The sequence below is a fragment of the Bufo bufo genome, chromosome 7 (assembly GCF_905171765.1).
Source record: "Bufo bufo chromosome 7, aBufBuf1.1, whole genome shotgun sequence".
NCBI classification, from domain to species: Eukaryota; Metazoa; Chordata; class Amphibia; order Anura; family Bufonidae; genus Bufo; species Bufo bufo.
The window spans coordinates 38,575,005-38,590,777 of NC_053395.1; the positions used below are offsets into that span (position 1 = coordinate 38,575,005).

The window sequence follows — 15,773 nt, forward strand, 5'->3', positions numbered from 1 at the left end:
TTCATGGGAGGATGCCACAGAGGAAGCCACTGCTGTCCAAAAAAAACATTGCTGCACGTTTACAGTTTGCACAAGAGCACCTGGATGTTCCACAGCAGTACTGGCAAAATATTCTGTGGACAGATGAAACCAAAGTTTAGTTGTTTGGAAGAGACACACAGTACTATGTGTGGAGAAAAAGAGGCACAGCACACCAACATCAAAAGCTCATCCCAACTGTGAAGTATGGTGGTGGGGGCATCATGGTTTGGGGCTGCTTTGCTGTGTCAGGGCCTGGACGGATTGCTATCATCAAAGGAAAAATGAATTCCCAAGTTTATCAAGACATTTTGCAGGAGAACTTAATGCCATCTGTCCACCAGCTGAAGCTCAACAGAAGATGGGTGTTGCAACAGGACAACGACCCAAAGCATAGAAGTAAGACAACAGAATGGCTTAAACAGAAGAAAATACGCCTTCTGGAGTGGCCCAGTCAGAGTCCTGACCTCAACCCGATTGAGATGCTGTGGCATGACCTCAAGAAAGCAATTCACACCAGACATCCCAAGAATATTTCTGAACTGAAACAGTTCTGTAAAGAGGAATGGTCAAGAATTACTCCTGACCGTTGTGCACGTCTGATCTGCAACTACAGGAAACGTTTGGTTGAAGTTATTGCTGCCAAAGGAGATTCAACCAGTTATTAAATCCAAGAGTTCACATACTTTTTCTACCTGCACTGTGAATATTTACATGGTGTGTTCAATAAAAACATGGTAACATGTAATTCTTTGTGTGTTATTAGTTTAAGGAGACTGTGATTGTCTATTGTTGTGACTTAAATGAAGATCAGATCACATTTTATGACCAATTTGTGCAGAAAACCATATCATTCCAAAGGGTTCACATACTTTTTCTTGCAACTGTATGTATGTAGTGCAGTAAGTCTACTGTGTTATGTGCCACTTGTGCAGGGGGTGGGAGACTAGGGGCCCACCTTGCTAAGGGGCCCACTGGGGGGATTCACCTGTACCCCTGTGGGCCAGTCCGAGCATGAAATAAGGGTCCATATCAGGACACACAGCCCAAATAGGTTAAAGATAGCTGTTCATGCACTGGCTGACACTGCAGAACTGTACAACGAGCACAGTGTGATGTGAAAGCCCCCTCTCTCTGTGAGACATCTTAGATGTTCCGGTTGCCATTGGCAAGCGGACTCCAATGTATATATTTTTGGTGAGGAAGAGAAATCAAAACATGTCTTTGTGATTGTCCTGTTGATATTTTACTCCAACAAGACCCAGCAAAGCTCCTAAAATTGTATGAATTGGCTATTGCTGGTGAGCATTGTACTGTGGCTACGAGGAATCTTCACATCTGGGCCCATGACCTTCTTGCTCAAAGACATTCCTTTATTGGAGCTCAGTTTTTTTCACTTTGAAAGGAATTTCTGAGTTGTCATAAGTTACTTTCCAATGCACTTAATATTTCGCCCCATACTGATCCCATAAAATATAATGATGGGATGCAACATTAGATTTAAATCTCACAGAAACCAGTTCCATGTATAAAATTAAACAAATGCATTTTAGTAGTGTGTCATTTGATCATTGCCCTGGATATGCCCATTGTATTCATTTACCAGGTACCTGTGTTTTTGCCAACCAATGGAGTCTCTTTGTTTCAACTCAACTATTGGAAGAAAACAACACATAAAAAAATGATTTTTGCACAGGGTGAAGTTCAGCTCTGGAAGGACAGTATATATAGAAGGTAACTCTGCTAAAGACCAAATGTTGACGGCTACATTCGGAGATCCACCATGGCTTCAGAATCAGTGACCCTTTTCCTTCTATGCACAGTCGTCATGATGATCGTAAGGATTCTAATGGGCTATTCAAAAAGAAAGATTTATAAATTTCCACCGGGACCGACCCCATTGCCCATTATTGGTAACATGCATTTAATGGATATAGTGAGACAAGACTTAACTTTAATGGAGGTAAAGTACTTTAGTTTTGATGACCAATGTCTCAGTATGTCTACATCTCTGATCTGATATGGCATTATATTTTCAGATATAAGCAAAACAATAATATCAGGTGCAAATGGATGAAATAAAGCAGGGTTTTCCAGGATTTTTTAATGAAGTGAATGGGAACGGTGCTTCAGTAACCAGCTCCGTCCACTAGCCAATGGACAGGGCTGTGTAGCTTCGGCAATGACTTCCCATGCTGGAGGTGCCCCAAAACAGCTGATCGGTAGGGGTGAGGCATCACCGATCAGATATTGTTAGCTTATGCTGAGGATAGACCATCAGTAGTAAAATCCTGGACAACTACTTAAGGGAAAAAAACATTATTTTTACCTTGCAATAATTAGAAAAGCCCTAAAGAGGTAATGTCATTAAGGCTACTTTCACATAGGCGTTTTTGCTGTCCAGTTTTGAGATCCGGCATGAGATCTCAAAACCACAGCAAAACCATCCGTTTGAATAATACAAGCGGCTGCATCCGTTCAGAGAGGATCCGGTTGAATTCTATAAAAAATTAATGATGGTTTTAGTGTCGGATCTGTATTTTTCTTGGTGTTTGGAAAAAAAACTGATCCCGCAGCATTGACTTACATGGTTTTTGTTCAGTGTCCCATGATGCACACAAAAATGCTGCTTGCAGTGGTTTTGTGTCTGGCATGGGAACGCAACAAAAACTGCACTCCGTTCCGGTTTGTTCTGTTTTGTCCCCATTGACAACGAATGAGGACAAAACTGATGCGTTTTCCTCCGATTTTGAGATCCTCTGCCGGATCTTAACGCTGGGTTCAGACCTGAGCGTACTCTGTTGCGCTCTGTATGCACGATTTTATCGGGCGTTTACATACGCGGCTCCGGAAACAAGCAAACGCCCTTTGTCGCGTGTTCCCGGAAGTCTATGTACGGGAACGCGTGACTATACGCCCCAAAGAAGCTCCTGTACTTCTTGGGGCGTAGGGCGTTTTACAGCGCGTTCGTACGCGCTGTAAAACGCTCAGGTGAGAACCATGCCCATAGGGAATCATTGGTTCTTGCCTGTTGAGCGTTTTACAGCGCGTAGGAACGCGCTGTAAAACGCTCAGGTGTGAACCCAGCCTAAAACTGGGAAGGAAAACGCAGATGTGAAAGTAGCCTTACTTTGTTTATGACGTTTAGGGTCCATTCACACGTCCGCAATTTCGTTCCGCATTTTGCGGAACGGAATTGCGGACCCATTTATTTATATGGGGCAGCATGATGTGCTGCCCGGATCAGGAATTGCGGACCCGCACTTCCGGGTGCGCAATTCCCTTCCCGAAAAAAATAGAACATGTCCTATTCTTGTCCGCAATTGCGGACAAGAATAGGCATTTTCTATTAAGTGCCGGCGATGTGCGGTCTGCAAAATGCGGAACGCACATCGCCGATGTCCGTGTTTTGCGGATCCGCAAAACACACACGGACGTGTGAATGGACCCTTACTGGTTTACAACCCTGCTCTATTTTCTCTTAAAGATGGTTTGCTAGTCATCAAACTGACTTTCTTAATTAAAATGACTTGTGCAAGAAATCAACAGCATTAAATACTGGTGACTCAACATAATATGTTTATCATAATTAACATGAGTTCAAGGACCTCATGGTAAGATTGCAATTTGCTTGACTGTGTGCTGTCCGCATCTTTTGCGGCCCCATTGAGATGAATGGGTTTGCATCTGTTCCGTGTTTTTTGTGTACCAAAACTATGGCCGTGTGCATGAGTCCTGAAGGAAAGTCTAAAACTTTGACTTAGTGTATTATACAGTACTTTTCAATCACCTAGTCTCGCAGAAGGGTTTTACTAGAGATTGTAGATTATTGAGTCTATTTACCTGAAAATATGACTGCTTGTCCTACAGTCCTCATTTTGAGGAAAACATGCCTGTCTGCAGCTTCATGGATGAGACAACATATTTTATTTTGCTGTGATTAAATACATTTCAGAGATTTTTTTTTGTAACTTGGCCCCTGGCCCTGAGTACCATACTTACCTCGTCCTACCGCTCCATTATGGCTCCCACTGCAGCTAATGGCTAGCCTCAGTGATGACATGTTACTAGTGTTGAGCGAATCAAAGTATCTGAAGTGGAATTTGATCAGAATGTTTGATTAGCTGCGAAGCCGAATTTTCCTTGCGCTTCGTGATACTGAATCAATTTTCCCTGAAATGGCAAAAAAAAATAAAAACATACTCAACTGATCCATTTGTGTATGAAGAGGCCGTCACGGCCTCCTTGATTGAAGATACTACAAGAAATCTTGCACGCGCTGACCTATGATGTCACCACACCGGCGTGATGACATCATCACGTCACCACGCGAGATTTCGCGCAGTGTCTTCAACCAAGATGGCCGCGGCAGCCTCTACGTAATCAAATGGATATGGTGAGTATTTTTATTAAATTTTTTTACCAGATTAACCCCTGAAAGTCCTCAATGTTAATCTCAGATGCCGGGATCAACGATGAACGCAGCATCTAAGGGGTTCAATGACAGGGAGCAGCGCAATCGCCGTTCCCAGTCATTGCACCCGCTACATACAAAGAAATGCACTTCATGACAAAGTAATTTGTCATGACGCGAATTTCTTAATGAAATTTGGCAAAGTAGCCGAATCAAATTTTTCATAACTTCTCTCATCTCTACATGTCACTAATCAGTGTGTCATTTCTGGGTCTGGTGTTTGGCAGTGTTTCGCTGCAGTGGTGCACATGACCCTCTCCATGTGGAAGCTGACAGACAGAGATTGGAAGTAGAGGGAAGAGAGCCACAAAGACAAAATGGAGCGGCTTGGGGTAGGTAAGTATGCATTTTTTTTTACAAGTACTGCTGGCTAGGGAGGAATGGGAAGAAATAAAAAAAAAAAAAACTGACAAACCCCTTCAATATTGTTTTTCAGATGGCAAAAAAATATGGTCCAGTCTTCACCTTCCATTTTGGCTCTTCGAAAGCAGTGGTTCTGGTTGGGTATGAAGCCAATCAAGATGCTCTGGTCGGGGCCAGCCATGATTTTGGCAATCGTGCTATGATCCCCATTTCTGACGACTTTCAGAACAATCATGGTAATTATAACCCCATTAAGTCATTCAAGCCTGAAATTATTACTTTAAGAGACAGAGGAAGCCCATAGATGTAAGCTCCAGCATTAGAGAAGAATGCCGTGGAGGCAGTGTGCCATGATGCTGCTCTTTACAGCCCTGTCCCATGAATAATCAAATATTTACATAGGCCTCACTGGTCATTCATCTGTCAATTAGAGATGAGCACAAGTTTATGCCATGGGGCAATGAGAACCCTCCTAGGTGCCATGACATGTTGTTGGTGGTGGGGGCAACAAGTACCAGATCCTGTGCCAGGTTGATGGGGTCTGACGGCATGAACCAGCAGTAGGGCCCCATTTATTTTGCTACAGGACAGCACCTGTTTACAGCACTGGATATTAAGAACTCATTAAAGTATATTTCCGATTATGTACAACTTTGAATAAATGAATGGTGAAGATAAGAAACTATGTAATATATCTTATTAGAGATAAATCCATCTTTATCCATTTATCAGACTTCTCCCCCTCCCCTTCCACCTTCTGAACTGTACACTCACTCTGAATTCCCTTACAAAACAGTTACAGTTCCCCTATATACGTCTAACAAGAGTTAGAGGGAAGGAGGGAGCAACTTCAGAGTGTAAGAGATACATGTAGTGTTAGGCCTCAGAGGTTCAGTGTCACTGCTGGAAGGGACTATGGCTGAGTAGCATTTAATATCAGTTGCAATGAAGGGACTATGGCTAATATTAAGGACTGATTGCTGTATGAGGAAGCCAAAGGCATGCAGGCTGTAAAGCAGGAAATATAGGCTACTGCATCATACAGGCTGCAGGGGCATGCGTGAGTGTAGGTGGCCGGCTGGGTGTAGTAGTTGAAGCTCCCTGTGCCGGCATGCAGTAACGGGAATAGTGCACCTTTTCTTCCCATTAGGGCACGCTCCGGTTCTGGGGTTCTCCTGCAGTTGAGATGCCCTTCATGTTGATATTTTAAGATGCAAAGCAGGGTCCAGGTGTCGTGACGCCAACACCTTGAGGTGCAAATGTAGGATGGAAATAATGGGGGAGATTTATCAAGACTGGCACTTTCTATGTCTGTATATATAATACACAAACTGTGTCATCTCATCCGCTAGTCCCATAAACACTGTCGGAGGGTAAGCCTAATTTATGACGAGGAGCAGGTCTCATCATAAATTAGGTACATCATCCTGCAGTCCAGGTGCCTAAACTGAAAATAGCTCAGAGCTGCTGTAGATTTCTGGCTTCATTTATGCAGCTTCACCCAGCAGCTGGCCAGGCCCTCTTCCGCAACCCTGCCATGCCCCTTTTCTAGAAAAGTGGCGAGGGTAGATGCGACAATTCTCACCTGTGGCTTTTTAACACCATTTTTCTGGTGCACAGGGAATGATAAATCTCCTGAATGAGTCCAGGTTAACAGCAAACAACTCTTTACTGAAGCCTCAGATGCAGACAGTTGAAGACAGGTCTTACTTGTTATGGACCGGCTAATGTTTCACAGAAATGCAATCTCTTCAGATGGTACAGGTCTCACAGCTGCACAGCTAACCATAGGTCAAACCACGGTCTCTCTAGATGTTTTAGGCAATGTTCCTTATCCTGCACTTTACTAACTGACTTGTACACACAAGCATCCAGGCACAAGATGGATCATTTACTTCTAGCAACCAACAGGGTGGATCGCCCTTACGGCAGGCAGACTCCTCTGCTCCATTCTTTGAACAGGTTTCTGTACTCACAGGACACTTCCACAGGATCTATCTTCAGATGTGGAATTACATACAAGTGGGACAAACTGTATTTGGTGTGTTCGAACACCGGAAGCTTCTCCTGAACATGGAGGCCATAGAGTCCATAAGTCTTTTTAGACAAGTTACCTCTACCAGACTTTCACTACACTTCTCTGTTACAACTGGCCTGCGGAATTCGTGATCTCCAGTCATTATTTTCTTGACTGCGAAAATCAGCAATGTAATATGCGCGTATTGCGTGTGCAATACAGGCGTGGCTCACTTTTGCTAAATTTTTCAAGCTGCTAGAAGTTTCCTGAGACTGGAGAAAATGCACATACAGTAATTCCTATCACACTACCTAACACCCTGCACCTTAACCTATCAGCTACACTATATCACTATCTAACCTACACTATCTCCCACTAACTATCTGTATTATATTGTAAGAGTTAGGTAGCGGGGTGGTCGATGAGCACGCTCTCATGAGCACAGATTCCAGGCAATCTCAGTTTTTCATCAACTGTCCAGATTTATTGCCAGCGGGTGGTACATAAAATAAACATAAACAAACAAAATTCTATGCCTGTCTGGCTCTAACTATACAATGAGGAACTCCTGACTAACCTGGTGCCAGCCTAACACTGGACACCAAGCATAACCCTATTGTTTGTACCACCTGCTATACTCACAGGGACTCCGAACAGTTCTGTCCCCAGGCAGAGAGAGAGAGAGAGAGAGAGACGTGTCTCTATTCCCAGCCTTATATCAGGCTAGCACACCTGAGTAGTGATTACCTGACAGCCCAAAAACAGGATTGCTGAGAGGTCTGCGTAGACCTCTGCTAAACCTTTCCCTGGTTGCTTTTTAAATGACAGAAGTGAGGAATCTTGGGCACACATAGACCCCGTTCACTACTTCTCCAGACACTCTGTCACATATCCTATCCCCCTGTTTCAGACCCGGGGCTGGAACACATCTGGACGTCAGACAATGTACCCGCGACAAGGCATCTGCATTTCCCATTTGGGTCCCTGGCCTGTGCTTTACCGTAAATCGGTACTCTTGTAGGGCTAAGAACCATCTTGTTACCCTCCTATTTTTTCCTTATTCTCACACATCCATTTTAAGGGAGCATAATCCGTGACCAATTCAAAGTGACGGCCCAGCAAATAGTAGCGGAGTGCTTCCAGGGCCCATTTAATAGCGAGGCACTTTTTTCTACAATTGCATACTTTTGCTCATGGTCCTTAAGTTTCCTGCTCAGATATAGTACAGGGTGTTCTTCCCCATCCCGTACCTGTGACAGTACTGCCCCCAGTCCCACCTCAGACACATCAGTCTGTAGGACAAACCCTTTCTTAAAGTCTGGAGTTATCAGGACCGGCTGGGCGCACAGGAGGGTTTTTAGAGTCTGAAATTATTTTTCAGCCTCTGGTGACCACTTGACCATGACAGAGTCTTTTCCTTTTGTTAGGTCGGTTAACGGGGCTGCAAGGGACGCAAAATTAGGTATAAATCGCCGGTAATAGCCTGTAATCCCCAAGAAGGCACGGACTTGTTTCTTGTTTACCGGTTGAAGCCATCTTTGTATGGCTTCAATTTTGTTTAACTGGGGCTTTACTAGGCCTCGGCCTATGATGTAACCTAGATACTTAGCATCTTGAAGACCAATGGCACATTTTTTTGGATTGGCTGTGAAGCCTGCCTCCCATAGTGAATTGATAACTGCCTGCACCCTATGTAGATGGGATTCCCAGTCTGGACTTTGGATGATGATGTGGGGCCTTAATATCTTATCCATCACCATCTGGAAGGTTGCAGTGGCTCCATGAAAACCAAATGGCAAGACAGTATAATGGAACAACCCATCCGAAGTGGCAAAGGCAGTTTTCTCTTTGGCCTCATTTGTAGGGGGAATTTGCCAGTATCCCTTGGTTAGGTCAAGATTTCCGAGCTTGTCAATGAGCTCATCAACACTTGGCATTGGGTAAGCATCAAACTTAGATATGGCGTTCAACTTCCGGAAGTCATTGCAAAACCTCCAGCTGCCATCTGGTTTGGGGATCAGAACTATGGGGCTGGACCACTGGCTATGGGACTCTTCAATTACCCCAAGTTCCAACATTTTTCTCACTTCTTCAGAGATAATCCCTCTCCTGGCCTCGGGTATTCTATAGGGTCGTAGCTTAACTCTTTTTCCTGGGTATGTAATAATGTCATGTTTTATGACAGAGGTGCGACCTGGGATCTCCGAGAAGAAATCCCTATTCTTAAAGAGGAACCCCTGCACTTCTACTTTTTGTGTCTTGGCCAGGGAGTCCGGTACGGTTACCTCTGGCAACAGGGGCTTCCCAGAGCACGGCTGCTCCAGCGGGTAGGAGGTGTTGGCAGCAAGGGATAGTCGATCTTTCCACGGTTTTATAAGATTGACGTGATATACTTGCTCAGGCTTCCTCTTACCTGGTTGAAGGATTTTATAGTTTACCTCATTTACTCTCTCTTTCACCTCAAAGGGGCTTTGCCACTTAGCCAGGAATTGACTCTCTACTGTAGGGATCAGCACCAGCACCCGGTCTCCTGGCACAAATGTCCATACGCGGGCACTGCGGTTATACACCCTTTGTTGTGCCTGCTGGGTCTGGGCCATATGTTCTCGTACAATAGGCATCACCGCAGCTATACGATCTTGCATTTTTTCCACATGTTCAATGACATTTCTATAGGGGGTAGCTTCTTCTTCCCAGGTTTCTTTTGCTATGTCTAGCAGACCCCTAGGGTGGCGACCATAAAGCAACTCAAATGGGGAGTAGCCCGTAAATGACTGAGGGACTTCACGGATGGCAAACATGAGATAGGGGAGAAGGTAATCCCAGTTTTTCCCATCTTTGTCCACTACTTTCTTAAGCATGGCTTTTAGAGTTGTATTAAATCTCTCTACCAGTCCATCAGTCTGTGGATGGTAGACAGAGGTACGCAGCTGTTTAACTTGGAACAGTTTACATAACTCCTTCATGATGCGTGACATAAAGGGGGTACCCTGATCGGTTAGGATCTCTTTTGGTATTCCCACGCGACTAAACACCTGCACCAACTCTTTAGCTATGGCCTTGGATGACGTATTGCGTAAGGGTATAGCTTCTGGGTATCGAGTAGTCCATGATTACGAGAATATGTTGGTGGCCTCGCGCAGGTCTTCCAATAGGCCCCACCAGGTCCATGGCTATTCTCTCAAAAGGTATCTCAATGATTGGTAGAGGTACCAGGGCACTACAATAGTGTGTCCTAGGAGCCGAAATTTGGCACTCTGGGCAGGAGTCACAATAATCTTTAACATCTTTATGGACCCCAGGCCAAAAGAACCTTTGAAGGACTCTGTCTGTAGTCTTTTCAGCTCCCAAATGCCCCCCCCATAAGGTGACCATGAGCAATATCTAGTACTGTTCGTCGGTATACTTTAGGAACCAATAGTTGTTCCACCAGATCCTCTCCCCTTTTTACCACCTGGTACAATAAGTCATGTTTCACAGCCATATGCGGAAAGCAGAGTATGCTGTCGGGTTCCACCAGTTTACCATCGATAGACTTAACATTTTCCCTGGCTCTAGTAAGGGTGGGATCTTTTAATTGCTCAGCGCCAAACTGCTCTTTTCTTACTGCAAGGCCTGGCAAATTGTCATCAAGGGGTTCTTCTCTCTCAGGACTGCTCTGACACTCTTCTACCCCATCACTATGGTCAGAGACCTCCGGCTCCCCCACCGGGACAGACAAGGGAAATGATTCATCAACAGAAATCCTTCTTAAAACTCCACCCCCTTCGATACCCGGTGGTAGGTCATTCCAGTCCTGATGAGCATGTGAAAGTTTAAGTTCCCATAGATGCCAGAAATGTGGGAAATCCCTCCCCATGATGACCCCATGCATTAACCTGGGCAATAAACCAACCCTAAATTTTTCTTCCCCGAACTGGGTATTTACATCTACCATAGCAGTGTGATAATTACGGGTGTCTCCATGTATGCAGGTTACCGCAATGGTCTCAGCTTGCCATTTCCTGGGATTTACCAAATCCGTTTTTACTGGGGGTGACCAGACTGCCTGAGTCTAACAATGCACTTACATCTTTACCTTCCACAGTAATAACACACATTTGTTTCTCCCCCCCAGTATTTGGAAATGCCACACACGCAAGCTGAGCATACAGTGATAAATGGCGGTTTATAGAGGGTATAAGAGAGAAAGAAAGTGTGAGGGTCAGACAGATCTATTAGAGGGGATTCCACTAGATCTGAAGGACTTGAGGCGCCTCGGGTTTATAGGAGTGGGGTGGAAAAGAGGGTTGGGTGCTAGGTACTAGAGGCTGCTCCGGGTTTAGTCAGGTCGACAAGTGTCTGCCTGTTTAGAATATGGTAGTATGCCAAAATAGGGGGACTGGTGGGTGGAGGACCCTCCAGGTCTCGCCTATTTCTGAATAAAACCCTTTAGGGCGCCAGTAGTGGTTGAATGATAATGGTGGTTTTAGCTAGTTGAGTGTGTAGTAGGTTTTTGCATCAGCGCTATAATTGAAAACAGGGGAGTGAAGGGATGTGTGTAGAGATATTAATGTGTAGGATAAAAGTCTATATATATACACACACATATGTTAAAAATCTGCATAAAAGATCAAATGATTGTGTACATATATAAATTCTGCTGATAGGATAAAAAAGGATAAAAATTGTACACATAGGTGGGGATCACTGCATACCGTCTCGAGTGCCTGAGAGGCCGTATTCTGCAGTGTCGTACACAGTGTAGTGTGGTACAGTTTAGGCGAATCAAATAGGTAAAAACAATAATTGTTTAAAAGGATACCAATACATATATTAATGTGGTATCGTAGGTAAATTACTCACTTCACGAGGGGGGCGGTTTACCAGGATAAGCATAAAACACCTGTAAACCGAGTACCCCCCCAGCCTGGATCGCTTCTAGAGTTTTAACGGAGGAAGGCAGCCAATAACACGGGTGCTTCTCTTCAAAGGTCTTTATTGCATGTACATAATATAGAGGGGGCATCACACTGCATTGGTTCATCAGACATTGGGCAATTGGCAACCACATGACCTGGCATTTGACATCTGAAACATTTTATTAAGTCTCTATTTGGTCTCTTATAGGCCACTGACCTCCCTGGCACTGCTTGCCAGAGTCTAGAGCCTGGGCCTCCAGTCTCTCCACTTGCACCCACACATATATCACCTCTGCCAGCCCCCTTTTCCCTTAGAACAGTCTTACTAGGTAATCCTGGAGTTCTCCGTTGCGGGGCTGGGGAGCGCTGCGGCAGACTCAGTAGCTCTTTCGCGGCTGTGTACCTCTCCACCATCTCCACCATCTGGTCAGCATTCTTGGGGTCACCATGGCTTACCCACTTGGGCAAGCTAACAGGGAGGGCCCTTAAGTACTGGTCCATCACAACCCGCTCCACCATCTGGGGGCCTGTTAGGATCTCCGGCTGCAACCATTTCTTGGTCATGTGAATGAGGTTGTGCATTTGGGAACGTGGAGGTTTATTCATGCTGTAGTCCCAGTAGCATCACGATTCTCCAGGTCAAAACATGCCTTTTGGGGTTCCCCCGAAAGGAAGGGGGCCAACAGTCCTGCCCACTGTACCTTTGGCCAACCCTCTCGCTCGGCAGTCCTTTCGAAGGTGGTCAGGTAGGCTTCGACGTCATCGGCGGTTGTCATCTTTTGCAAAAAGTGACTAGCCCTTATAGAGGAATAAGTGGCATCTGCCATACCTGGGACCCATTCCGCGACACTGGTTAGTTGCTGCACCACAGGTGTTAAGGTCTCCCGATCTTTTCTTTGCGCCTCTTGTGCAGCCTCCAGTTGGGCCGTCAGCCTGCGGCTGGTGTCCTCAAGCGCCTTTTGCTGTACTCTGGTAGCCTCCTGCTGCACTCGGGTAGCCTCCTGTTGAGATGCAACAGCTTGCAACATAGCTTTAACTACATCCTCCATTTTCCAAGAGGCAGAAAACAGTCTTTGGTGCACTGCACAAAAACAAAACAAAACAAAACCAAAAAAACTCTGGCCCTTTAAATGTTCAGGTTTTTTTTTTTTTTTTTGATGCCAGAATTTTTTTTGCCCACATCCTCCACCACTTGTAAGAGTTAGTTAGCGGGGTGGTCGATGAGCACGCTCTCTTGAGCACAGATTCCAGGCAACCTCAGTTTTCCATCAACTGTCCAGATTTATTGCCAGCGGGTGGTACATAAAATAAACATAAACAAGCAAAATTCTATGCCTGTCCGGCTCTAACTATACAATGAGGAACTCCTGACTAACCTGGTGCCAGCCTAACCCTGGACACCAAGCATAACCCTATTGTTTGTACCACCTGCTATACTCACAGGGGCTCCAAGCAGTTCTGTCCCCAGGCAGAGAGAGAGAGAGACGTGTCTCTATTCCCAGCCTTATATCAGGCTAGCACACCTGAGTAGTGATTACCTGACAGCCCAAAACCCGGATTGCAGAGAGGTCTGCGTAGACCTCTGCTGAACCTTTCCCTGGTTGCTTTTTAAATGACAGAAGTGAGGAACCTTGGGCACACATAGACCCCGTTCACTACTTCTCCAGACACTCTGTCACAATATATATATGAGCTAACTAACTATCTAATGTCATTGAATAAGGATCCAGATGACTCAGCAAAGCACAGAGCACAGCAATTAAAATGCTCTCTCTCAGAACTGCAAAAAACAGCAGAAAATGGCTGCTGGGGAGGTTCTTATATAGTAAGGGGTAGGCAACTTTCCTATTGGTTGCTAGGGATGTTGCTAAGCTCAGACAAAGATATTGCAGCCTTCTCATTGGCCCACAAGCAAGAAGCAGTGAGGGTACTGATGAAAAAAAAAAATTGTAATGTTCAATATTACGAAGATATAGCACTATATTCTAGATCTTCACAAATTCTCGAAGAGCCAATATACGCAATAAAAATTCCCGATTAGAATATTAGCAATCAACACTACTTCAGACCTCCCTCTGGCTGGTACCTGGGTCCAGGGGTGGCTAGGGTGTCAGCTTCACATCTTTGTGCTTCTAGTGGTTGCTGTGAAATATGGCCTATAATTATCACGTGCTTACAGAAATACTCAGTGAATACAAACATGATATGATGTCAATATACTTTTGCACTTTGCAGTTTACGTGACTTCTAGGAGCAGGATACCGCACTATCATTTGGTTTTCTCTTCTAGGAGTGATCTTCAGTAATGATGAGATATGGAAGGTAACCCGAAGATTTACACTTTCCATATTAAGAGATCTTGGGATGGGGAAGAAACCCATTGAAGGCAGAATTATAGAGGAGCTACAGTTTCTGAATGCGGAAATTCTGTCTTATAAGGGTGAGTGTATGTCAGAAACTTCTGTATTTGTTAGTGCCAGTTTTGTACTGGAATGCAACACTACCAGTCTTATGCCTTATTCACAGAGTCAGTGTTCGGTCAGTGGCTTTAAGCCAAACTCAGGTGTGGTTTTAAACACAGAACAGTTGCAGATCGTTCCATTGAAATCACTGATGAAACACTGATATGTGAAGGCATTAGAGTAATACGTTGCTAGATACTGACCATACATGACCATAGGTCCTGAGTCGGACTGAGCTTTAACTTGAACTTTTTCTAGTCTAGGACCAGGACAGTGAGTGATGCTATGTTTTATGTTACGTTCTAGGTAAACCCTTTCCTAAGAAAGTGTTATATCTTGCTGCCCCTAACATAACTTTTAGGATGTTATTTGGGAGACGGTTTGACTATGACAACCCAACGTTTCAGAAGGTCATATCCCTCATGGATGATATTGTTGTCAACACCGGTACACCGGGTGCAAAGGTAAGTGTATCTTTAAAGTATCAATGATAATAGTTAATGAATCATTTATATCCAGATAAAGGCAAGAACACATCAAAGGCCATGACATGTGGTAGGCAAGAGAGGGATGCACAAGTGCAAATACAGTATTCAGTATACATCATTTTGGGATAATTACAAGGCATTATGGCCGATTGGGATCACCCTAAGTCATACACACAGTATATTAACGGTATAGTAGCTTTATGGTATGTCTCTATGTAGTTGACATGACAAAAAGATATAAAATATCAAGGTCCACCTATCATTGTTATTTTGTGATATGTCATATATTAAATTTATTGTATGTTTTCCTCTTTCAGTACTACAATATCTTCCCAAAGCTGAAATATTTCTTTAAAGAACCCAGTCTTGTGATGGACAGGATTAATCAACTAAATGAAATTTTGAAGGATCTTTTCAAGGAAGCAAAAGAAGCTAAATATGAAGAATCTTTCAGGACATACATAGAAGCTTTTATGCAGAAAGATGAAAGGGTAAAAACAGTTTAATTAGCTGTGTAGTGACATAATTAAAGCTTTAAGAAAACATTAAATGGCACAAGAATTCAATACCCTCATGATAAAATTACCCATGTAATGCCCACATCTTGTTATTTTTGACAAATATCTTACATTTAGTTTTACTAATGCAACATCTTCAATGTCTGCAGCATCATCAATGTTTCCCTATAGAAAAACAGTTGCAAAGAATTTTATGACCATTGCAAAAAAAAAAACCTGCTCTGTCAGATTTCTTGTTTTGTTTTCTTTGCAATTTTTGCAAGGTTGAGGTGGAAAATATATGTTTGCAAAAATGATATCTACAACAGCCAACCATCCTATGTGTGATCAACACTATGGAGAGAACTGAAATCTCTGCACATTAAACATTCTCAGTTAACCCCTGACTAATCTATTTTCGGCCGTAATTACCAACCATTTTTTCTTTTGCATTTCAAAATCCATAACTAGGGATGAGCGGACCCGTGGATGTTCGGGTTCGTCGGGTTTGGCCGAACTTCGGGTCAATTGAAGTCAATGGGGACCTGAACTT

General features: G+C 44.0%; 1 protein-coding gene across 1 annotated transcript in view; it reads left to right on the top strand.

The window, feature by feature from the left end:
* The first annotated feature begins 1,756 nt into the window (after positions 1-1,756).
* LOC121008250 (cytochrome P450 2W1-like) overlaps positions 1,757-15,773 on the top strand; it is a 42,225-nt gene continuing 28,208 nt past the window's right edge. Inside the window, exons 1-5 of the mRNA XM_040440683.1 lie at positions 1,757-1,981; positions 4,929-5,091; positions 14,064-14,213; positions 14,542-14,699; positions 15,041-15,214. Of these exons, the coding sequence (XP_040296617.1) occupies positions 1,802-1,981; positions 4,929-5,091; positions 14,064-14,213; positions 14,542-14,699; positions 15,041-15,214 (825 nt within the window). The 5' untranslated portion in view covers positions 1,757-1,801. The remainder of the gene's footprint in view (positions 1,982-4,928; positions 5,092-14,063; positions 14,214-14,541; positions 14,700-15,040; positions 15,215-15,773) is intronic.